Raw genomic sequence first — 25,870 nt, 5'->3', positions numbered from 1 at the left:
ATTTTGTCTATGACATGTAATTAAACTAATCTTAGTTTTCATCATGCTTTTGAACATACTATGATCTATGGTGTTGGACACCTAGTTATTTTGAATGTAAGACTTTGACAATGGTTGTTTCAAAATTGTCTTGTAAATATATGTTCAATGAAAATTGCATGTTTTACATATGATTAGACAAAAGTTGATACCGCTACTTAAACTAAGACATCTAAGAATTCAACTTCATTAACAAACATTAGTAGATATGGTTATGTCTACCTAATGTCGAATAAATCTGAATCTTTTAGCAAATTCAAAGAATTTCAGAAAGAAGTTGAGAATCAACTTGGCAAGAAAATTAAAGCACTTCGATCGGATCGAGGTTGCGAATATTTGAGCCATGAATTCGACGATCACCTGAAAGAAAATGGTATTTTTTCAGAGTTGACACCTCCTGGGACTTCTCAATGGAACAGAGTATCCGAACGGAGGAATCGAACCTTGTTAGACATGGTTCGATCAATGATGGGTCTTAGTGAACTTCCTATCTCTTTCTGGGGACATGCGCTACAAACCGCGGCACTAACACTAACCGAGCTCCGTCAAAAGCTATTGAAAAGACTCCATATGAATTATGGACTAAGAAACCTCCTAAGTTGTCTTTTCTTAAGATTTGGGGATGCGAAGCATATGTCAAACGATTAATTTCCGACAAACTTCACCCGAAATCGGATAAGTGTTTCTTTGTGGGATACCCAAAAGAAACCAAAGGGTATTACTTCTATAATGAACCCGAGAACAAAGTATTTGTTGCTCGTGATAGTGTCTTTTTGGAGAAAGAACACCTTTCAAAAATGACAAGTGGTAGGAAAATCGAACTCGAAGAAGTTCGAGAGAACGAGCAATAATGTCAACCTGATAAAACTGACAATCTAAGTACTTTGAAAGCAATTGAGAATATTGGTCATAATCAAACAGACAATGTAAATGCTCAACCCATTACCCTTCGTAGGTCGCAACGGCAAAGATCTCAACCAGACAGATACCTTGATATTGTCTTAACCGATGATCAGGACATCCTAGTTATGGATGGAGATGAGCCAGCGACATACAAGCAAGCTATGACGAGCCCTGACTCTGCTAAATGGCAAGAAGCCATGAAATCCGAGATGGACTCCATATCTGAAAATCAAGTCTGGGACTTGGTGAATTTGCCCGAGGGTTACACACCCATTGGTTGCAAATGGATCATCAAATTGAAGAAAGACAAGGATGGAAATGTATCGATTTACAAGGCTAGACTGGTGGCGAAAGGTTATAGACAAATCCACGGGATTGACTATGATGAAACCTTTTCACCATTTGCAATGCTAAAGTCTGTCCGGATTATCCTAGCGATTGCAGCATATTACGATTATGAAATATGGCATATGGATGTCAAAACCGCCTTCCTAAATGGGATTTTGGAAAAAACTGTGTATATGACACAGCCAGAAGGTTTTGTTGATCCAAGCAACGCTGGAAAGGTATGCAAGCTTAAGAAGTCCATTTATGGACTGAAGCAGGCAAGTAGAAGTTGGAATCTGCGATTTGATGAAGCCATCAGCAAGTTTGGTTTTATCAAGAATCCAGATGAATCTTTTGTCTACAAGAAGGTCAGTGGGAGTGACATCGCATTCCTAGTCCTATATGTCAATGACATACTGCTCATTGGAAACAACACAAAATTGCTAGAGTCCGTAAAGGGCTGGTTGGGAAAGTGCTTTTCAATGAAGGACTTAGGAGAGGCACAGTACATATTGGGCATCAAGATCTACAGGGATAGATCTAAGAGGATGATTGGATTGAGCCAGAGTGATTACATTGATAAGGTACTGGCACGATTCCACATGGAGAATGCCAAGAGAGGGCATTTACCCATGTCCCATGGCGTAACTCTCAGCAAGAAACAGTGTCCACAAACACCTGTTGAGCGAGAGAGAATGAATCAGATCCCATATGCTTCGCTAATTGGATCGATCATGTATGCCATGATATGTACCAGGCCAGATGTATCGTATGCCTTGAGTGCTACGAGCCGATACCAATCGGACCCAGGAGAGGCGCATTGGACTGCGGCCAAGAATATCCTGAAGTACCTGAAAAGGAACAAGGATAAATTCCTGGTTTATGGTGGCCACAAAGACTTGGTTGTTGAAGGTTATACCGACGCTAGCTTCCAGACTGACAGAGACGACTTCAAGTCACAGTCAGGGTACACATTCTGTCTGAATGGAGGAGCGTTTAGCTGGAAGACTGCCAAGCAGAGCACCACTGCAGATTCTACAACTAAAGCCGAATACTTGGCTGCTTTAGAAGCCACTAAGGAGGCTGTTTGGATTCGCAAGTTCGTCAGTGAACTTGGTGTTGTACCCTCCATCAAGGGTCCGATAGATCTCTAATGTGACAACAATGGAACTATCGCTCAGGCTAGAGAGCCAAGAGAGCACCAGAAGGTCAAACATGTCCAAAGGCGATTTCACATGATAATGGAATGAAAATCCGAAGGTGAAATCAAAATTTGCAAGATTGGCACAGATGATAATGTGGCTGATCCTTTGACTAAACCTCTGCCTCAAGTGAAACACAACAAGAACTTTGAGGCAATGGGAATCAAGCACGTCGGAAACTGGCTTTGAAATTCCCTGTACATGTGTTTTAATTAAACTAGATGTTTTGATGTGAATCAAGAGGGAAATTCTTTTGAAGAGCCAATCATATTGGTTTTAAGTCCAATAGGGTTCGAGCTTGGAGTAAAGAATCAAGAATGGTTAACATGCACAGCCATTGAAGAAGAAGTCAAGGACCAGTTGGGTTCCGACGACGGCAGCGGTGGCGACGCGCCGATCTGGGTGCCACGCGCCGGCTCCCTAGCTCCGGCCTGAGTCTAGATACACGGCAGTGGGGCGCGTGTCGATGTTGGCGGTGCGTGGGGTGGTGGTTCGGCGGCAATACGAAAAGAAAGATTTTCCTAACTTAGTTTTTTCTAGGATTTTTGCTTGCAAGTTTTTACCTTTCACTTGAAAGGATTTTTCTTGGTTTAAGCAATTAGGATTCTTTTTAATTTCTGTTATTTTAGTTTAAAATAATTTCTAAGTCAATTAGGAATTGTTTTAAGAAGTTTTAGGATTAGTCTTATTACTAGTTTCCTAGTTCCATTAGAATTGGTTTTCCTATTCTATCAAGGATACTTGGGGATCAAGGCTAGGGTTTTTTTTCCTAGTTCGAATAGACTTAGGAATAGTTAGTTTTAGTCTATAAATATGGGATTTTTCGTGGCTTTGTACACACAACCAGAAAATTCAATACAAGTTTATTGTTTGTTTTGCTTAATTGCTTACAAATTCTTTTGCTAGTTTTCAATTCAAGGAGTTGTTTTGATAATTAGAACGTTCAATTCTTAGTTCTAGGAGTATTCTTAGTTTTGTTCATCAAAGTACTTAGTTCCAGGAGTGGTCTAGGTAATTTGAGAGGCGTTGAAGTCGTTCCAGGAGTGGTCGTTTTCAAAGTCATATCCGGTTTGTTATCTTTAAGTTGTTCGATTTTCTAAGAAGATTTGAAGGGCTTATTTTACTTGTGTGATTTTAGATTCTTTATTAAGTTAAGGGGTTTAAATCCACATCAAATTGGTATCAGATTTGGGGAGATTTTGATCGTTCCACAACTCGTTCTTACAAGGCGCACTCGTTCTCGAATTTCCGGTTTTCTGTCAACTTCAGAGGGCTCGTTCTCCTTTGTTACGAGGTCTTTTGAAGCGATTCGTTTTTTGATTTTGGGTGAAATTTTGTCAAATTTCTTCCTGTAAAATTTCAGAATTTGTGGCTGTCGTTTGCTATTATACTGGACTGTTTTCCGCAACGGTGTCAGTTTGGTCCGATTAATTGCTACTTGTTTTTGTGTGTGCGTTTTTATTCGAAGTTGTGCTGTGATCTTTTGTGGGAATTACCTGTGAGTGTAGGGTCCTATTAGGACTGTTTTTATATTATAATAATGGAGGAAGCCTTGAGCAAACTCATGGATGAATTTGCAAGATTGCAAGATAATACGGAGGCCCGTTTTAATGCTTTTTTACAACTATTGCTTGATAAAAAGAAAAAGAAGAAAAAACGGCATGATAGTGATAGTGATGCTTCTAGTAGTGATGATGATAATCATAATAAGAATAAGATCGATGATAAAGGTATCAAGCTTGATGATTTTACGGGTCTAGGAAGCCCCGAAGATTTTCTTGAGTGGGCGAGACAATTAGAGAAAATTTCAGATTATAAGGGTTTTGATGATTCCCAACGATTCAAGATTGCTTATATTAGACACACTAAGAATGCGGGAATTTGGTTCGATAATTTGAAAGCACGACGTGCTAGGGCAGGAAAAGAAAAAATCAAGACTTGGACGGTTTTGAAAAGGAAGATGCGTTCTAAATATCTTCCACATGATTTCGAACAAACTCTATATGTGAGACTCACTATGTTGGTACAAGGTACTAAGAGTGTTAATGAATATATTACTGAATATGATAAACTAACCTCTCTTTGTGATTTGGATGAAAAAGAACCATTGAGGATTCCTAGGTTCCTTAAAGGTCTAAATCGCACTATCTCTAGGAAGATTGAATTGAGTACGTATGAATCATTCAATGATGTGTGCAAACTAGCTTTAAAAATTGAAAGTCATTGGCTCAAAGATAAGAAGAGCACAAGTACAAAGAATTTTTGTACCAAGTTCTCACAAGGAACCAAAACAAGCAAAACTTTCAAGCCTTTTAAACCGAGTTCCTACGAGTCTAAGGGAGAAAGCTCAACAAGTGGAGAAAAGAAATTTGTTAAGATATCTAAAGAAGAGTTCGAATCCCGAATTAGGTGTTTCAAATGTCAAGGAAAGGGACATAGGTCGGATCAATGTCCTTCCAAGAAAGCTCTCACAATAAGACAATACGAACAACAAGTAGAAGAAGAGAAACACATAGTTTTTGGGTGTGACGATGAGGAATCCGAAACTAAGGCAACAAGTAGTGAGGAAGAGAACGATGAGATTGATCCCGAAGATGATGAAAAAGTGCTTGTAGTAAGGAAGATCCTCCATGCCGAAGCAAACCCTAACAAATCTCAACGTGAAAACTTATTCCATACTCGTCGCAAAGTAGGAGATATATCATGCAAGGTGATCATTGATAGTGGTTCATGTACTAATGTGGCGTACACAGAGATGGTTACTAAGCTCAACCTTCCAACAAGGGTACATGAGAATCCTTACAAGTTGAGTTGGCTCGATGATTCTAAGGGACTTCATGTGAAGAAACAAGCCTTAGTAAGCTTTTCCATTGGCAAATACAAAGAAAAGTTATGGTGTGATGTTATTCCTATGAGTGCTTGTCACCTTCTTTTAGGGAGACCTTGGCAATTTGATCATCAAGTTACACATGATGGTGAGGCAAATACTTATTCGGTCAAAATAGGAAACAAAAGGTTCAAACTTAATCCTCTACCTCCTAATTCAAGCTACGGTCATACCAAAGATAAAGAGAAGCAAGTGCTGAATTTCTTTTTGAATGCTAAGGAACTTGAGAGTGAATTAGAAAAGGGTACCACGGTCTTTACCTTAGTGATAAAAGAGGCAAAATCCATAAGTTCCTCAACAAACATGCACATAGAAGAATTACTAGACGAATTTAAGGATGTGTTCCCGGAGGAACTTCCTAAAGGTCTACCTCCTTTGCGTAGAATAGAGCATGCTATTGATCTTATTCCCGGAGCTTCTCTACCTAATAAACCAGCATATAGGTGCGATCCTACGGCTTCTCAAGAGCTTCAAAGACAAATAGAGGAATTGATTGAAAGAGGCTATGTTCGAGAAAGCATGAGCCCTTGTGCGGTTCCAGCTTTACTAGTTCCAAGGAAAGATGGTACATGGAGAATGTGTATTGATTCAAGAGCGGTCAACAACATTACTATCAAGTATCGATTTCCTATGCCAAGACTAGAAGATATGCTTGATGAGTTACATGGTTCTACCATATTTTCCAAGATCGATCATAGAAGTGGTTACCATCAAATGCGAATTAGAGAAGGAGATGAATGGAAGACTGCTTTCAAAACTAAGCAAGGATTATATGAATGGATGGTCATGCCTTTTGGGCTATTCAATGCGCCAAGTTCATTCATGAGGCTCATGAACGAGGTACTTCGACCCTTCTTAAATAAGTTCATTATCGTTTACCTTGATGATATATTAGTCTATAGTCGAGATAATATTGAGCATATTGATCATCTTAGAAGATTATTTGAAACCTTAAGAGAACAACAACTATATGGCAAACTTGAAAAGTGCTCATTCATGGTTCCAAGTATTTCTTTTCTTGGCTATATTATTTCGGGAAAGGGTATTGAAGTGGATCCCGAGAAGGTGACTGCTATTTCTACTTGGGTGGCGCCTAAAAACATTCGTGAAGCACGTAGTTTTCATGGTCTTGCATCGTTCTACAGAAGGTTCATTAGAAACTTTTCTAGTATCACGGCACCTTTCACGGAATTGATGAAGAAAGGGGACTTTGTGTGGACTAATTCGGCGCAACAAGCATTTGAGACAATCAAGGAAAGACTATGCAATACACCGGTTCTAGCTTTGCCTAACTTTGATAAATTGTTTGAAGTTGAATGTGATGCAAGTGGAGCAGGTATAGGTGCGGTTCTAATTCAAGAAGCACAACCTATCTCTTACTTTAGTGAGAAACTAAGTGGTGCAAAGTTGAACTACTCTAACTATGATCGTGAATTTTATGCTATTGTACGTGCTTTAGATCATTGGTCTCATTACTTAAGACCAAAACCTTTTGTGCTACATTCGGATCATGAAGCTTTGAAGTATATCCATGGACAACAAAAGTTGAATTATAGACACGCCAAGTGGGTTGAGTTCCTACAATCTTTTACGTTTTCTTCAAAGTATAAGGAAGGCAAGGCGAATGTGGTTGCCGATGCACTATCAAGGAGATCTTATTTGCTAGCCATGGTGGATGCTAGGATCATTGGTTTTGACCATATACTTGATTTGTATGCAACATGTCCGGATTTGGCAAAAGAGTACAAAGACCCTTCACGCAACTTTATGCTTCAAGATGGCTTCTTATTTCAAGGTAACAAACTTTGTATTCCTCAATGTGGTGTGCGTGAATTGCTTATTAGAGAAGTGCATAGTGGTGCAATTGCGGGGCAATTTGGTGCTCACAAAACAGTTGATATGCTTAGTGAATATTTCTATTGGCTAAAGATGATCAAGGATGTTCAAAGTGTGATTTCAAGATGTGCTACTTGTTAAAAGGCAAAGAGATCTTTTTTAAAGGGTTTATATATACCTCTTCCAGTTCCAGATTGTCCTTGGGATAGTGTTAGCATGGACTTCATTGTTGGACTACCACGAACTCAAAGAGGGAAGGATGCTATTATGGTTGTAGTTGATAGATTCTCAAAGATGGCTCACTTTGTTCCAATGCACAAGACGGATGATGCGCAACATGTAGCTAATCTATACTTCAAAGAAATTGTTCGACTTCATGGAGTTCCTAGAAGCATAGTTTCGGATAGGGACTCAAAGTTCCTTAGTCATTTTTGGAAGTGTTTGTGGAAGCTACTTGGAACAAAGCTCATGTTTAGTACTTCTCATCATCCTCAAACAGATGGTCAAACTGAGGTAACCAATCGAACCTTAGGTACTTTACTTAGAGGGGTGGTTAGTAAGACTCAAAAAGATTGGGATATGAGACTTTGCAATGCGGAGTTTGCTTATAATCGGTCACCTTCATCAACTATACAACAAGCTCCATTTGAAGTTGTTTATGGTATTAATCCATTCTTGCCTATTGATTTGCTGCCATTAAACAAAGAGGAAATCCATATTGATGCTAAGAAACGGCTTGAAGTTTTTAAGAGGACATGTGAACAAGTTAAAGCAAGGATTGAGAAGATGAATAATACAAAGCAAGGTCAAACAAAAAGCGCAAGCAACCTACATTCAAGCCGGGAGATCTTGTTTGGTTACACTTAAGGAAGGAAAGATTTCCAAGCAAAAGGAAGAACAAGCTCATGCCTAGAGCTGACGACCCTTTTGATGTTTTGGAAGTTTATGGTGATAGTGCTTACAAACTTGATTTACCAAGCGAATATGGTAATGTAAGTGCTACTTTTAATGTTGGTGATTTGTCTCCTTCCCTAAATGATGTGAATTTGAGGACAAATTCTTTTGAAGAGGGGGAGAATCGTGTGAATCAAGAGGGAAATTCTTTTGAAGAGCCAATCATATTGGTTTTAAGTCCAATAGGGTTCGAGCTTGGAGTAAAGAATCAAGAATGGTTAACATGCGCAACCATTGAAGAAGAAGTCAAGGACCAGTTGGGTTCCGACGACGGCAGCGGCGGCGACGCGCCGATCTGGGTGCCACGCGCCAGCTCCCTAGCTCCGGCCTGAGTCCAGATACACGGCGGTGGGGCGCGTGTCGATGTTGGCGGCGCGTGGGATGGTGGTTCGGCGGCAATACGAAAAGAAAGATTTTCCTAACTTAGTTTTTTCTAGGATTTTTGCTTGCAAGTTTTTGCCTTTCACTTGAAAGGGTTTTTCTTGGTTTAAGCAATTAGGATTCTTCTTAATTTCTTTTATTTTAGTTTAAAATAATTTCTAAGTCAATTAGGAATTGTTTTAAGAAGTTTTAGGATTAGTCTTATTACTAGTTTCCTAGTTCCATTAGAATTGGTTTTCCTATTCAATCTAGGATACTTGGGGATCAAGGCTAGGGTTTTTTTTCCTAGTTCGAATAGACTTAGGAATAGTTAGTTTTAGTCTATAAATAAGGGATTTTTCGTGGCTTTGTACACACAACCAGAAAATTCAATACAAGTTTATTGTTTGTTTTGCTTAATTGCTTACAAATTCTTTTGCTAGTTTTCAATTCAAGGAGTTGTTTTGATAATTAGAACGTTCAATTCTTAGTGAGGAGTAGTCTAAGTTTTGTTCATCAAAGTACTTAGTTCCAGGAGTGGGCTAGGTAATTTGAGAGTCGTTGAAGTCGTTCCAGGAGTGGTCGTTTTCAAAGTCATATCCGGTTTGTTATCTTTAAGTTGTTCGATTTTCTAAGGAGATTCGAAGGGCTTATTTTACTTGTGTGATTTTAGATTCTTTATTAAGTTAAGGGGTTTAAATCCACATCATGTTTTAATGTAAGACACTGTATTGAAACCATTCATTTACGGAGTAATTAATTTTTATGTAAAAATTACCATTCACTCCATTGCTATTTAATTGTGGTTTAGAATTAAATAATGAGTCCATTCGATTTATGGAAATATTCAAAAGAGGGTATCAAGACCATGTCTTGGATAAAGAAACACCTGTTAAGTGAACATTGAATATTTAAATTGAGAATTGTCCCTAATCGAGGTCATCTAACAGATGGACGATTGATGACCACAAGAGATTAGTGTGTAGTGTGATTTACAACACCGTTTCTTGTGCTGCAAGGACGTAATTGTCATAAATCATTTGCACAGGTACCAGTTCGAAACTGCACTGAAAAGACCTATGAGAGTACTTAAAGAGATTTTAAATTGTCATAAGTACATTTCCCATTACAGCTATCGGAACCTGTTTCCTCAACCATGAGTGTTGTGAAGTTTTCTTGTTTGAGTACTAGTCTCTTTGATGTTGCCTAACGTCTGCCGTAACTGGGGATCATAACGGGAACACTCGAGAGATTAGGTCCTCTTAGTAAGAGAAACTTACAATGCAAAACTGGGAATGTCCCCCAATTAACAATAGGGAACATGTCTTTGTTGTTTACATGGCCGCTTGAACAGCGAGACTGTGAAAATGTATGGCCGTGCTCAGATGAATTTTAGAATTCATCTGCTTATTGATAGTCGAACTCGGAGATCGAGAAACACTTCTGAACAAAATAAGGATGACGATGAATCTTACCTTATAGTTCATGAAGAGACATTAAGCGACATAGGAAATGGGCTATACACTGTATGCACACTTGTCCGGAAGGACAAGTGGGAGATTGAAAGGAATGGTGTCCTTCCACCAAGTGTATTATTCTAATAGAGGGTTCATAATTATTACAGAGCTAATTCTTCAGTAAGGTCAAGTGATCAGAATGCCTAGGTGGAGGCCGCTTCCGATCTGTAATATTAAGGTATAATTAATATTACAACTTAATCTTAACTGAACCCTTCGGGTCGAACCCAATCGAACAACCGATCCGAGACGACTAATAATCCGAAGGATTTAATGAGTCATCAGAGTTTTAAGAACACAGACGTCGGATATCGAGCCTAGGGCGTTGAGACCTAGTGTCGCAAAATCACAAGCAACAAGTACGAGCATAGCCGTAGCATCACATTGGCCTAGCCATGTGAAGTGCTAGGCTAGGCTAGCTCATCGCAAGCCTAGGCGCACCATGTGCGTGCTAGGTGCACCATAGTGTGCTAGGCGCGCCATGAGTGCTAGGCGCGCAAGGCAGCCCATCGCAGCAGCATGCTTGCGTGTGTGCGTGCCTATGCATGGCACAGTACCGCAGCATGCGTGCTTGGGTGCCTAAGCGCCATCGCAGGCCCTTCCCACAAGCACAGCACCATCACAGTGCTGGGAACTTGCGTGTGTGCGTGTGCGTGTGTGCCTAGCACTATCGCCAAGCATCAAGCCATCCAGCATGCGTGGCTCGCTAGCAGCACACATGTTGGGCTTTGCGTGCATTTACGGCATGGCTGGGCCTTGCGTGCATGTGCGCTATGGCTGGGCTTGCGTGCATGTATGCACTGTCTGGGCGGTAGTAGCTTGCTAGCAGCGCCCAATGCCTAGCAAGCAGCAGTAGCGTAGGCACTGCCCAGCACAACCACATGCATCAAGCTTGTGCTGGCTGGGGTGGTGCTAGCTGGCTGGGCATCCTAGCATTGCTAGCTAGCTGCCAGCCCAGCAGCCCACATGAGGCCGGTTTTGTGAGGGGTGGGGACCAACCCTTGGGAAAAGCCTTGGGGAGCAAGGCAATGGTACCCCCCTTACGCTTGGTCCTCACCTAACACTCTTTCTCCCCTTGACACTTGTTGCATTGTGATTGAGTTGATTATTTATTTAATTTAGAATTAAATAAATTGTCATATTTACCAACTCTCCCACATTGGTGGGAGATTGGAAATCAAGGGTTCATTTTGCTATAAATACCAAGGCTTGGGTATTTGGGAAAGAACACACTTGAGTGGAATTGTAAAGGAAACTCCATTGTTGAGTATACCTTGAATTCGTAAAACTCCAAGTTTATATTTTGTCCGGGTCTCGACTAACCTTCGAGGCTTAGGACGATCGGGTCGGGTTCGAGGGTACGATCCCGTTGGAGGCCTCGCATTATCGAGGTTGAAGTAAGAGCTCGTTGTAAGAGCGAAGCACGCGTCGAGGGTATATTTCTTATCCTTACTCTTAATTATGTTTTAATTATGTTTTGCTTGTATTAGTTGCATTAATTATGGGGGCGGTCTTGGGGTGTTTCATTTCGCATAGTGAGGGTCACTACGAAACCCTACACTTCTTGACCATAATTAAGCATATCATGCTTCCCCTCATCGTTGAGTGTTTGCTGGGCTTGCTTCAACATTTCATCAAGCTCGGTGAGGGTTTTCTCCATGTTGTGCATATTATAATACATCTTGAACTGATCATAGCCTTTGTGAAGTGAGTGGAGAATAATGTCAATTGCCATCTCGGTTAAATACCCAGCATCAAGCCTTTCCATGTTCTCAAATAATCCTATCATTTTAAATACATGTGGGCTGACCGACTCTTCTTTCTTGAGCTTGCTCTCAAGGATCTACCTAAGGGTCTCAAATCACTCAGCTTGGGCCTGCTCTTCGAACATGTTTTGAAGTTCAGAAATGATCTCAAAAGTCGTCTCCTTTCCAAAGAAGGTCTTTTGAAGATCCGGAGACATTGTGGCCAACATGATGCATTTGACATCCCGATTGGCAGTATGCCATCAATTTAGGGCAGCCTGAGTGACCTCCTCATTAGGAGCGTCGGGCATTTCCTTATCAAGGACGTATTCCTTTTGTTGTTTCATGATAACTATATGCAAGTTCCTTTGCCAATCAAGGAAGTTTGTTCCATTCAATTTCTCTTTATCGAGAATAGAACGGAGTGAAATTGGTTGTTGTTGGTATTAGTTGTAGACATGTTTCTACAATTGAAAGAATTTGCAATGAAAAACAATTCATAAAACCAATAAGTTTGAAATTTAAAGCATACATGCAAATTTTCAATCTTATTAAGCGTTTTATGCACACATTTAAAATTGTCCCTTTTAGGCAAGAATAAAACGATTCCAAGACCCTAAAAATCAATAAGTGATTAAGCCTGCTTTGGCTTGTCTTAACACTTAATATTTTAAGGTAAGAAATCCAATTGCTAATAGCTCTAAGCTACTCTTGGTTCGATAAAACGTCACATCTAATGCTTCCTTGACATTTATCTCCATTGCCACGACATCTAAGGACTCCTTACTAATATCGTTGAGTTTAACCAAAACTAACGAGTATATGATGCCTTGCTTTGGCAAGCGCACCAACATACCTTACTTCCCTAGGAAAGTAGTAATGCCTTGATTTGGCATAGCCCATTACTATTATCATTAGTTCCGTAAGTGTCATTTTGGAATGCCAGATTTAACTCAATATTCTTTGGGACTTAGGGTTTCTATGTTGGTTATTTTAAGTGAAGTAAACTAATTATTCAACATTCGAAATCCTAAACATGCATCCATCATCACAATTATATATATAAGCAAAATATATATAGGGCATAAATAAAGATGCATTTTGGCAACTAGCATGACCCCTTGAAACTTGAGTCTTCAAGTCTTCAAAGGCCTTCGTTGCATCTTCTTAGCTTCGTCTTCTTAGAAATGTCGTCTTCGAGACATCACAACCAATTATGCAACTACTAGAAAAGCTAGGACTAATCTAATCAATTTAAGTACAAACATACTTAACAACACGTAATCCGTATTTAGATTTACAAAAATACAAAGTGGAACGCACTCCGTATTTAATATCCTAGTCGGGCCCCACTAGTTGCCATTTTGTAAAACCTACATTAGTATATCTAATATATTTAACCATTCACTAACATGAATGGCCCATGAATTTTACAAATAATTCAAGCAACAATTCAAAACGAGTGCTTAGTTACTAACTTAGGTGGTTAATCCAATTAACGCGCCTAATTAAAACTAGTCATAGTTGTTATCCGATTATGTGAATTAACGCAAAAATAATAGCTCAAACGATTAATGAAGCTCCCACTAAATTCCACATCCAACTTAATTAAAATTAATCCAATAAAATTAATTAAGCCGGTTTACCCAAAATTTTGTCAAAATTTTTTTTTTTGCAAATGCCGGGAAAAACCAAGGCCTAGCCTCGTTTTACTTAAAGAAGAAAAACAGCAAATTCACAAAATTAATAGTCCTTTGCGGCTGAGTACCTAGCACCCAAGCCACGAGGCTTGGCTTGCTAGGCACCAAGCCCCGAGATGCCATACGTGAGTGCTGCCTCGCACAGCCACAGCTGCGCCAAGCCACTTGCTAGTGACTGACAGCATCGCCCGCGCGTTATGCTGGCCCTAGCAGCGTGCTTGCAACGCACGCTAGTGCCTAGCAGCCGCACACCGCACCACACGCAAGCCCACGCCGTACCAAGCTACTACACCAAGAGTGCTGCTCGCACACACCAACTGTAATACCCCGTATTTTTATACGTATTTTAATTTAAATAAGTATTTCTTAAAGTATTTAAATAATTCAAAATGAATTATTTATGGTTTTCCATTAATTTAAAAAGAATTATTTTAATTAAAAGTTTATCTCTTATTATTTAATAATCTTGGAAATATTTTATTTCATGATTTGGAAATATTAGGGCATATTATTTTATAAAAGGAAATTTTAAAGTCAATGAGTTTTTAAAGAAAGTCAAAATACTAGTTTGACTAGGAAAGGGAACATTAATGGTGGTAAAGGAATTTTAAGTAGGAGGGTTATTGAGAGAGGATATAAATACCCATCATATGCCTAAAGTGGAGTGCACCTAAAGGTAAACTCTCTCTCTCTCTCTCCTCTTATTTTCTTTTCCCCTTAATTTTTCCCCTTTCCTTTATTTTAATTTTAATATTTTTCACATACAACCATCATACACACCTCATGGTGGCCGGCTGCCACCACCACCACAGCCAGCCGCCGCCGCCAGCACAATGCCGGTAGCAGCAGTAGCCGTGGGAGGTGGCGCCAACCACCCTCCCTTCCCCTTGTGAGTGTGTGTGTTTTAAAAAAAAATATTATTCTTTATGTTTTTAATTAAATCTAGCCTTAATCTAATTATTGTTTTTGGGTTTTGTGATGATTTTAGGATGTTTGATGATAGTATTTTGTATATAAATTTTCAGATTTGGTTTCTATTTATAAAGCCCCAAATTGAAAACCCTAGGTTTCTAAATTAATGTTTATTGATGGAATTTGATTGCGGTTGATTAAAACTATTGAAATTAATATTTTTAAACTAAATTACAGCAAGTTTATAAGTTTTAATAATGCTGGAGTTTTATATATAAGTTATAATTATGTTTCTTGAAAAGATTTTTAATTACCCATTAATTGGGAATAAAAGTAAGGGTTTTAAATTAAATTTCAGCTTGTTTTCGAGGGTTGGTGAGTGATTTAAAGAGAGTATATGTTGCTGGAAATCCGTGTGGAAGAGGTATTAATATACTTCATTGTAATTTTAGTTTGTAGGAGACTTCCAAGTGAGTGATTTTACTTAGTCGTGGGGATTTTGAGATCATATTCAGGGTACGTTCGCGTACTTAGTAATTATTTGAATACGTAAAGCATGCTAGGCTTTATTTAATTAATTCCATGTGGTATCATGATAGGTGTTGGTTGGAATTTCTTGATTGGATTGATGTTGGTGAATGATTTGTGATGTGTGAATTATTAATGATGAATTGGTGATTGGAATTAATTATGTTGGCATGTTGATTATGAACCACACTTTTATTATTGGCATGACAGAGAGCGTGTTTAATTAAACTAAATGTTTAATTGGTTTGGAATATGAAAAGGCAATTTTATTATGGTATATAATTTTTATTAATGCTATAAGCATGAGGAATGAGTTAATTAAGTGTCTATGTACACGAGGATTTAATTATATTTTGGTGCCTAAGTGCACTTAAGGTGTTCTAAACACCGAGGGATAGGATTTGTGGTGCTTTATGCGCTTAAGGTGTTATTTAACACCGAGGTAGTTTAAAAAGGATTCAACATTTAAATTTATGTGGTCACTAATTATTCAAGAATTAAATTGGTATGTTTGATTGCTTCAATGAGTTATAATGATTGATTGTAGTATGGTTTTAGAGTCATCACCAAGTCTAAAAATATGTAAACAACGTAAAGTGAAAGAGGTTACGCACCAAAACTCATGGAACGTATATACCTTGCGTATGAACATATGGAGGGAGTTATGCGACTTTATATTTGACCATAACTTATACTGGGAGTACAGGACGGTGTAGGTTGAGTTTGTTTGACTTTACTTTCGTTAGGTTTGAATTTTTAAGTTGATTTGTTTAAAATGGTTTTAAAGATATATTCTTCCGCTTTGTGAGTCTTTGATATTTGTCTTAGTCGTTTTCACGGTGGCGGTAATGTCTTAAATTTTCCAATTTTGTGTTTTAAAAGGGCACAATAGGTATTTTAAAGGAAAGAAATTTCTAGGGTGTTACAAAGTGGTATCAGAGCTTTGGTTGAGATTTTTATTAGCATTAAAGCCAAAAACCTTGTTTTGTTTTAAATTTAGCCAAGTGCTTATTTAATTAAGTATTTTAAAAGAGGGTTATTTTCACTTATTTTAATTTTTAAAAACCGGAAAAATTTATTTATTATTTTTTTTAAAAGGTCTGAATTTTTTCTTTTTTATTTTAAAAAATCAGATTTTTTTTAAAGAGGACATCCGATTTTTTTTTATTTTGGTCTTTTTCGGGGCTTATTTTCGAAAATTATTTATTTTGCAGGAAAGCACACTACTAGAAATAGGCTGATTTTTGACAGGAAACACTCCGACGGACCAGAATTTCCGTCGGAAATTTTGAATTTTCCGAGGAAATTTAGTTCGTCGGAATACCAACTTTTCGACGGAATATCCCTCGTAAGTTTCCCAGGGAATTAATATCTGTCGAAAATTAATACTTCCGACGGAATATTCCCTCGAAAAATATCTTCCGACGAAATATTCCCTCAGAAAATATCTTCCGACAGAATATTCCGTCGGAAGTATTAAGTTCCGACAGAAATTAAATCAGTCGAAACTATTACAAAAAAAAAACAATGCTTATCTTCACTTCTGCATTTTATCGAAATAGAAACAGAAAAGGAGAAAGAGAAAGAGAAACACTGGCGACTACCAGATCCACCGTCGCAACCACAGGCGACTACCAGATCCGCCGTCGCAACCACCGGCCTTACATCAGCGTTATTCCTTGGCCGTCGTTGGGTAAGTGTAATGCATTTTGTTTTTTTTTTTTTTTACTTTAACTTTTTTCGGACGGATCCCTAACCGGAACCATTTCTACAGTCAAATGAGGGTTAAACTCGGTTTTTGGATGAAAAAGAACTCGAGAATGCTCATTTGTTCGTGTTACGAAACTGCAGCATTCTTAGTGAATACGAAAGGCATAATATGTTTACAAATGAATTATATTCAAAGTTATGAAATAGCGGAAATCTTTTTGTTGCTTGCAAGATACATAGACGGAAGTCCGGATGTATCCCTTGAAGCGCAACTGAAAATAGGAGAAGAGACCCAAACGGTTGCCCGGATGTACCCTCTTCAAAGAGCAACTAAATTATTAATGCAACCCAACCGTTTCTTTGAAACCTTGCGTGATGATACCCCGGACGATAGACCGGATGTGGGTATATTGAGAGCAAAGGAAAGGAATTTGAGTATGGTCAGGCGAAACTGATGAATTTTGAGCAAAGAGCACCCAGACGGTGACCGTATGAGTAAGGAAAAGGAAGATGGCTTTGAATAAAATAGAAGCCGGTATCAGAGCGTTCTTTTAGAAAATTCTCTCAACAAAAGTGTGCAATGTGGGCAAATGAGAGGAGGGGGGTCTCTACTTATAGATAACCCTAGGAGGTGAACCGTCACCTCCCTAATTCGAATTCAAAATTTGAATTAAAAAAAAAAAAAAAAAGAAAAAGAGAGAGAGAGAGAGAGAGAGAGGGAAAGAGACGAAACATCACCTTCTCAGAGCATGACACCTATCACAGGTGCCACGTGGCAAGCCACGTCACACCTGTGAGGCGTAAATGTTTACGGTAAAAATACCCCTGTACACATGGCCCAATCTCGTGCTGACACGTGTCAGCACCAAAGGGGTTCTAAGAGAATTAATCCTCTGGCGACACGTGGTACTCTAGCATGTGAATGGGGAACTGATCGCCTTCTACTATAAATAGAGGAAAATCCTCATTTATTACACATTCATAAATTTACACACCAAAACCGAGCAATATTAATTGCAGAATCCTCTCGGAATCCGAGGGAAAAACCTTTACATTCCGCACTGTTATACATCCGGAAACGTTCTAACTTGATCGTCGGAGGCGGAACTCCACCCAACCGGAGTTTCCGTGGTTTTACAGGTATAGACGGTCGACGCACATTCTTGGAATTGTTACTCTCCCGAGGGACTCCGAAAACCCCGAAACGTTTTGCGCCGTATGTTGGGAGAGTACTTCCTAGATGACATTAGAGTCTGTACCGCCTGTTGGGGGCAAACGACCTATGGCCGAAACTGAACGAGAGTGGTGACGACTTTGAGGTCGACACCTACGTGGCCCCAGACGGGTCATTCAGAACGAGACGCACCCGTTCCAAGGAAACAAGGGAACGGGTCGAAGACAAAGCTGGTCCTAGCAGCCCAACAGTCAAACCGGCAGGGCGACCCCAGGCGGCGGAGGGTGTTGCACCCGTAACTAGAGACGAACTCATGAAATTCAAAACGAGTTTCATAGCGGAAATCAAGGACCTAATAACTATGTCAACTAGCACCAACAAGGGTCAGTCGGCCAAGAAGCCTTCTCCCTCCGGGAAGAAGCATGTGAAAGATCATGTGCCTACTCCTCACCCTAAACCAAAAGGGGCGGACGGGCCCATGATCGACCCATCCAAACTTTGTTTCCCTAAATCAGGGCAAAGGAAGGTCATCCGGGAAGTTTAGCCGGATGGATAAAAAAGGACATACTCAGATCCTCGGATGTTCATCCAGCAGAAGAGAAGTCAGCAATTGTCCGAGTCGGCCTCAACATCGACTTACCCGGACAGTTTCCGGAATACATCAATGAAGTATTCGGAAACAAACCGAGAGAGTCAGTCACGTGGCATGTCCATGAAAGGAATGGTGTCCTTCCAACAAGTGTATTATTCCGATAGAGGGTTCGAAATTATCGGAAAGCTAATTCTTCACTAAGGTCAAGTGATCGGAATGTCTAGGTGGAGGCCGCTTCCGATCAGTAATATTAATGTACAATTAATATTACAGCTTAATCTTGACTGAACCCTTCGGGTCACACCCAATCGAGTAACCGATCCGAGGTGACGAATCAATCCGAAGGATTAGATGAGTCGTTAGAGTATTACGAACAAAGACGTCGGATATCGAGCTTAGAGCGTCGAAACCGAGCATCGCAAGTCGAGTCGAATTTAGAATTCGACGAGACGTAAAATCAATTGAGTTACAAGTCGTGCCTAGCCGTAGCCTCGCATTAGCCTAGCCATGTGAGTGCTAGGCTAGGCAAGCCCCATTGCAAGCCTAGTATGCTACGCATGTTAGGCGCATGATGCTGGCCAGCCATGGCAGCCCCACACCATCGCATAGCAGCATGCTATGCTGTGCATGGTGTTGGGCGCTAGCAGCCTAGCTAGCACGCTGGGCGCTAGCAGCCTGGCTAGCATGTTAGATGCTGGGCAGTGGCATGCAGCAGAACCAGGCATCGCTGCGCATCATGCGTGCTAGGCATCGCATGGCAGCAGCATGCCTCGCACATCTGACAAGGGTTAAATCGGTCGCTACAATCTAACTCTCAATCAAACAATACTTATACGAACACCCTATAACCAAGTACAATGGAAAATAAAGGTTCGGTCCACGAGGAACGAGAGTAATTGCAAATCAATCTTAAACCTAAGCTAGTTCGAAATCAATGGAAAATGGTGTTCTAAAATAATACTAATAAGATGGAATAAATCAATAAACTAAGACACTAGGGAGAACGGGAATCCGCCTAACCATTGGTAACTTAGCAACAAGGAATCACAGAGACAAACGGGATATGCAAAGACTATAAGTCTAATCAATATCATGTGATAGGAAGACAATGGGCAATACTAAGCTTGGATTTCTCATGCACTTAACATTACTCGATACATAATCAAACCACATTCAATAATGAAATACTCAATTCACAATCTCTTGTTCAAATCAAGAATATCATGCAATCAAATTCAAGATTCTAGGTTAGCTACTCCTATTATAATGAATTAACATGCAATCGCATATAATCAATTTAATCACAATCCGTTTATCAAAATCAATCCTCAATTACATAGATTACCTAGGCCGGGTTTCATCCCGAAACCCTAGCTAGGAGACTACTCACACATATTCATAATCGAAGCAATAATGAATTCCAAAAGCATAATAGATATAAACATGAATTCTGATTAAGGAATAATAAAGCTTGATTAATAAACAAGAATGAATAATACCAATTGTATTGATGCGAATCAATGGAAAAGTTCAGAACTTTGATATCCGTCGTCAATGAATAATACAAAGAATCTTCACAAATCTTGCTTCAAATCAATCCAAGAAAACTAAAATCGCTAGAATAATCTCTAAGAAAACTAATGAATCTCTAATACTAAGAACGTTCTCCAATAACTCTCTACAAAGGCTCTCAAAACTATCTCTAAAACTGTCTCTTAATCCTCTTAAAGTCGGGCCTTATATACGTCTTCTAATTCGGAGAAGTCAAGCGCGCAGTTAACCCTGGATCAGCACGGCCGTGCTGTATTTGGCACGACCGTGCTAGCTTGTCAGTAAGTAAACCGGGTTTCTTCTTCAAATTGGCACGACCGTGCTATATATGGCACGGCCGTGCAGCTTCCTGGCACGGCCGTGCTAAAAATGACACGGCCGTGCTGAATATGCTCTAGCACGGGGCTCATACTGAAGCTGACACGGGCACGGGCAACATCTGGCACGGCCGTGCTAATGGCCTGCACGGCCGTGCGGGTGCGTGGATACTGACACGGCCGTGCTATTGGCTTGCACGGCCGTGCTGCCCTGCCTGGGGTTGCTTGCTTATAGGCCAGCACGGGTGTGCCTATGGTAACACGACCGTGCTGCCTGTGCTATGTAATCAATGCACGGCACTTGAACTTCCTTAAATCCTCGGACTCCGGTCAAGGCTAGCTCGGTTACGCATCAAGGGCTCGGGATCCGATTAAACTCGGTTGATATTACCTGAAAACACATCAAAAACAAACCGAAAACCCGTGAAGCACGTAATATGGGGAACGTAAGCATAACAAGGTAATAATCGGCCAAAGAGGCCCCAAATACATCCAAAATCATCCTAAAATATGCTCTAAAGCGCGCCCTAAAGTGCGCTTGTCAAAACCCCCCAAGCTACACTTTTGCTAGTCCTCGAGCAAAAACCAAGGGATACACACACACACAGGATCAAATAAACTATTGCCATTACATATAAATCCAATTTAGCACGGAATGAAGTCAATGGATCCTACTTAGAACAACCATGCACGGAATGAAAACTCACTCAAACAAGCAACGAGACACACAATCAAAGGTATCGTTGATCAAAATGCAAACAAAACCTAAACCAAGCATAGAGAACAAAGAAGTCATGCTTCCCTCTAAACCCAACCAAACAGGCCACGTCCTCCCCTTTTGCTTCAAATCACCACCCTAATTGGCCCCTCGTGATTCCTCGAAGGAACCGGAAAAAGTGATATTTTGAGGAAATAACAAAGGTATCCCGACATCTCGATTACGCATAATCTTTCCATAGGGTTGAAAGTTATCTCCCTCCACCGTTTGAGAACCGAACACCTCTAAAGTCTAAGGGTCTTAAAAGGGTTGTAATGTATTGGCAATGGGTAAGGTAGGTGAAAACAATTTTAAAAAGTGGGGTTAATTCCTAAATGAAGCGCAAGAATCACAATTCTAAAAAACAATAGTTCAAAAGATGTAATTCACTTTCCACAATCTCATTGATTCACATTCTTACACATCTCGAATTATCCATATAATACACACTCAAATGACCTCTTTCAAACTACAAAACTTTATTTATGTGTCCTTGCCTTTTTCACAATTCGGACGGCTTTTCTCCTTTTTTTTTATTTTGATTTTCTTTTCCCTTTTTTTTTTCAAAAACAAATTTTCATATTACATCTTTACAATTAAGCTCACTTTCAAACTTGCTCAAACCAACTATCGATCATTATTCTTGATTTATACACAATAAGCTCAAACAAACCTTGCGAGGTAAACGCTTCACAACTAAGGGTTGGTAAAACATCGGCCATCGGGTTTGTAACAAGGGTAACCAAGAATGGAATTAAAGGCTCAACATGGTTAGCAAGTAAGATGATGTAAAAAGAAAATTAATTTGTAACAAAACAAAAGGAACAAAATAAGAAAAATGAAAAAGGTGCCCTCTTCCTCCCTTAAAAGTGTCAAGTCGGTCTCGGGAGCTACTAGTCAACACAAAGATCGAAAAATGCGTAATCAAGGATCCAAATATGCCACTCAACAAGAATGATGAAGGCTAGAACAAATAAACCTCACGGGATCTAAAAAACAAAGCAACTACCAATTAAGGGGATCAAATCCACAAATGGGAAGCGACTCCATCTTACCACAGCCCAAAGGCATAGAGTTTCACATGACAAAAGTGTTCTAACCAACTACCTTCGCCTAGACTCGTCTACATTGATCAACAATAGACTCAAACTGTGCATTCATTACTGGCTTAAGTAGAAATAGATATTCCACACACATTCATTCACGTTTCGAATCCAAATATGAGCATTATTCCAAAAGTTTATGCAATTAGACAAGTTTATCACGATCCAAAAATATAGGAAAAGACTATGAGGCAAATCATATAAACTAGACTACACATTCTCATAACAGAAGCTTTTACTATATTGCACACATATATAAACAACTAAGTAATCTAAACAAGCTAAATGGCTCATAAAGAGGCATGAAAATCACATAATAATCCCAATCGACAAACAAGTGATCGAATGATATCAACATCAACGATCCCAGGTTCCTTAGAACCGATCAAACATCCTCGAACCATTCAACTTCTTCCTAAACTAAACTATCCTAAGCACACAAAAAAAAAGAAAAGATCTCACCAAATTTGCTTCCCGAGAGCTCCAATTAACGGCCACAGCATCGTTCTTCAAACTCATGCCGCGTCTCGAATGTTCCCAATCTGCAAAAAGGAAAGACATACTAGCAAACAAGTTAAGGTTAGTCTAGGAAAGCAGTAAATCTTTTTGTTTTTGTTTTTGTTTTTCTTTTTTTTTTTCTTTTTTTTTTCGAAAGCAAATAAAAACTAAACTACCAAAAATCCAAATCCCTAAATACAAGTAAGACCCCCCCCCCCCCCAAGCTAGAACCAAACATTGTCCTCAATGTTTACACATCAAGGACTTACAATAGTAAGGAGAGGGAGGTAACTAAAGGGAAAGGGAAAGGGATCACGAGCTAGGCCCGCCCGGGCCATAAGGGAAACAGGAGGCCATATCATCAACACTCCTCTTCAGGTCTCTGAAGGCGGAGGTCATATCCTCGTTCGACCGGCGCAAATCCGCTACCTCGACCTTCAAATCTTCCATTCCTTGGGGGAGCCAGGCGAAGTCTTGCGCCGGGATATGCTGGGCCGCATCCGGGCCACCCTCCTCGTCATCATCATCATCATCAGCATCGTCACCTCCTTGGCCCCCGTGGGCCTGCTCATCCCCCTGGTGAGGCTGGGGATTGCGGTCTACATACTCCGTGCCTCCGTCCTCGTTCCAGGCGAAGTCGGGGTCGAAGATCCAGTTGTCTTTGTTGTAAACCACCGTCCTCTCCGGATCGGGCAAGTAGGCGTATGGCTTGCCTGCTACGAGCCACAAATAGCAATCCGGCTGGGATGTCCCTTCAAGCCACTGCATGGCTCTCAAGGTGCGCATATCAAGCCTCGTAGTGCCTGGGATAGCCTGCAATTCAGAAAAATCAATCCCATTATATTGCGCAAGAATGGTGATCATGCCACCGATAGTAATATCACCCCTACCCCGGGCTACACCGTCGAGGTGGTTTAGTAACCACGCTCCCATGTCTAGACGCCCGTCCCCACGGGTGAGGTGCCAAATAAACTGTAACTCCCTAATGGAGACTACACCCGAACTATCTCCTCTAGCAAAGATAGTAGAGGAGAAGGTCCTGTGGGACAACCGAAAGGCGGGATTGACGATGGAAGTCGCCTTATCCCTACGGGGATCTCTATCCATTTTCCCCGTGATTTGCCGCCAAAACAACCCGGAGTTGTAGTGTTTTGAGTGGCCATCCTTAGGACCATATTTCAGGTCGGATGTCCACCCAAAGGCGGCATTAACTTGGGCCACCGACATTTGAATGGTGCCCGAGTTCATTAGTTGAAAGGACAAGTACCGGGGTGAGTTATTCTCATCCCGATGCACGAGGGTAAGCCTCTTGTAAGTGAGAGCATGCATGGTAAGGAAAGAATCAAAATTGGTAAATGAAAATAGTTGAACCATGTCGCTTTCGATCCCTAGAGCCCTAGCGGCTAAAGGGTCGTAGAACTTGGTAGGCCGGATCGGTCGGTGGGATAATCCTACAAATTTGTCCAAAAAGGACGGGTTATTAAAAACAATACCCATGGTGTCCACCGTGGGTGGAACCATGGATGAGGATGCATCGTCCCGACCCGGTCTCCTAGTCGATGTCTTTGTTCTAGGCATGTTTGATTCAAGAAATTAAGCACAATATACCAATTAACAAGCAAGAAACTATCCTAGCATGCAATGTACTACCCTAACACTACTAGTTCACCCAAACTTGCAACAATAAAGCACAATTCAACAACAAATATTCAATAAAACGAATGAAATTGGACAAAAATTGCGGAAATCAATGAGTTTAAGAACGAATTCACCGAGGACTCCACGAAGTGGAGTTGTGGCGAGCTCAAAGAGGGCCGAATTTTGCGTCCAATCACTTGAAAAATGCTCCAATGCAAGGAGGGTGCCGAGATCTTGAAAGAAGAGTATGGGGAATTAGGGTTTGATTTGAGGAATTGAGGGAGGAGGTTGGGGGTTTGGGTTAGTTTAGAGAGAAAAAGGGTAGGAGAGTTGGAGAATAATGAGAGAGTGTGAGTGAAATCGTGTTTAAAAAACACGAAAAACTATCCGGAACCCGCGCTGCACGGCCGTGCTATAACTGGCACGGCCGTGCTGAGGTTTGGCACGGCCGTGCAAAATTTGGCACGGTCGTGTTGGCTTGGCAGGCTTTTTGCGAAATTGAATTTCAGATGGCACGGCCGTGCTATAACTGGCACGGCCGTTCTGAGGTTTGGCACGGCCGTGCCGAATTTGGCACGGCCGTGTTGGCCTGGCAGGCTTTTTGCGAAATTGAATTTCAAATGGCACGGCCGTGTTAAAATTAGCACGACCGTGCTAGTACTTGACACGGCCGTGCTAAAAATGGCACGGCCGTGCTAGAATGTCAGTGGGCTTTTGAGGTTTGGCACGGCCGTGCAGAATTTGGCACGGCCGTGCTGGATTCTGGCACGGCCGTGCTGTCTGATGGCACGGCCGTGCTGTCTGCTGCAGTCTGCAGGTTTTCCTTTCCTTCAAGGCACTCTTCACTCTCTTCATTCCGACTTCTAACCAATCTTCTACCTGCACAAAAACACACAAGAGCACACAAAACTCACACAAATTAGGAGCTAAACCAACTACAAAACAAAAGAAACTACTCTAGTAAAAGCAAGAAAATCGGGTTGCCTCCCGGAAGCGCTAAGTGTAACGTCGATAGCTTGACGTGGTCACATTCAACTCTTGTGACCGAATTCGAACACATCTATCACACCAACATGGGCTCCCTCATAGTATGTCTTCAACCTTTGCCCATTAACCACGAATGATTGCAACCCACTAGAATCATAAAGCTCAACCGCACCGGAAGGGAAAACATCTTTGACAGTGAATGGACCCATCCATCTTGACATCAACTTACCGGGGAAGAGCTTCATCCTAGAGATATATAAGAGGACTTTGTCACCAACATTGAACACCTTCCGCTCTATTTTCCGGACATGGAACTCCTTAGATCGGGACTTGTATAGGTTCGCACTGTCATATGCGTCCATCCGAAGCTCCTCCAATTCATGAAGGTCCAACATCCGTTGCTCTCCCGCGCTTGCTAGATCAAAATTTATCTTCTTGATAGCCCATTGAGCGCGGTGCTCTAGTTCGACCGGGAGGTGACATGCTTTCCCGTAGATCAAACGGTATGGGGTGGTGCCTATTGGGGTCTTGAAAGCAGTCCGGTATGCCCAAAGTGCATCATCAAGCTTATCGGACCAATCTTTCCTATTCTTCGCCACTGTCTTCTCAAGGATGGACTTTATCTGTCTATTG

General features: G+C 40.7%; 1 protein-coding gene across 1 annotated transcript; it reads left to right on the top strand.

The window, feature by feature from the left end:
* The first annotated feature begins 4,011 nt into the window (after nt 1-4,011).
* Nucleotides 4,012-6,056, top strand: LOC110707612. Its single transcript, XM_021885639.1, has 4 exons — nt 4,012-4,047; nt 4,114-5,344; nt 5,408-5,923; nt 6,046-6,056. Exons 1-4 carry the CDS (start codon nt 4,012-4,014, stop codon nt 6,054-6,056), a joined length of 1,794 nt encoding a protein of 597 aa, XP_021741331.1.
* The last annotated feature ends 19,814 nt before the right edge of the window (nt 6,057-25,870 follow it).

Source organism: Chenopodium quinoa, unplaced genomic scaffold (assembly GCF_001683475.1).
Source record: "Chenopodium quinoa cultivar QQ74 unplaced genomic scaffold, ASM168347v1, whole genome shotgun sequence".
Lineage (NCBI taxonomy): Eukaryota > Viridiplantae > Streptophyta > Magnoliopsida > Caryophyllales > Amaranthaceae > Chenopodium > Chenopodium quinoa.
The sequence above is the reverse complement of the archived record's forward strand: the minus strand, read 5'-3'. Positions and strand labels throughout refer to the sequence as shown.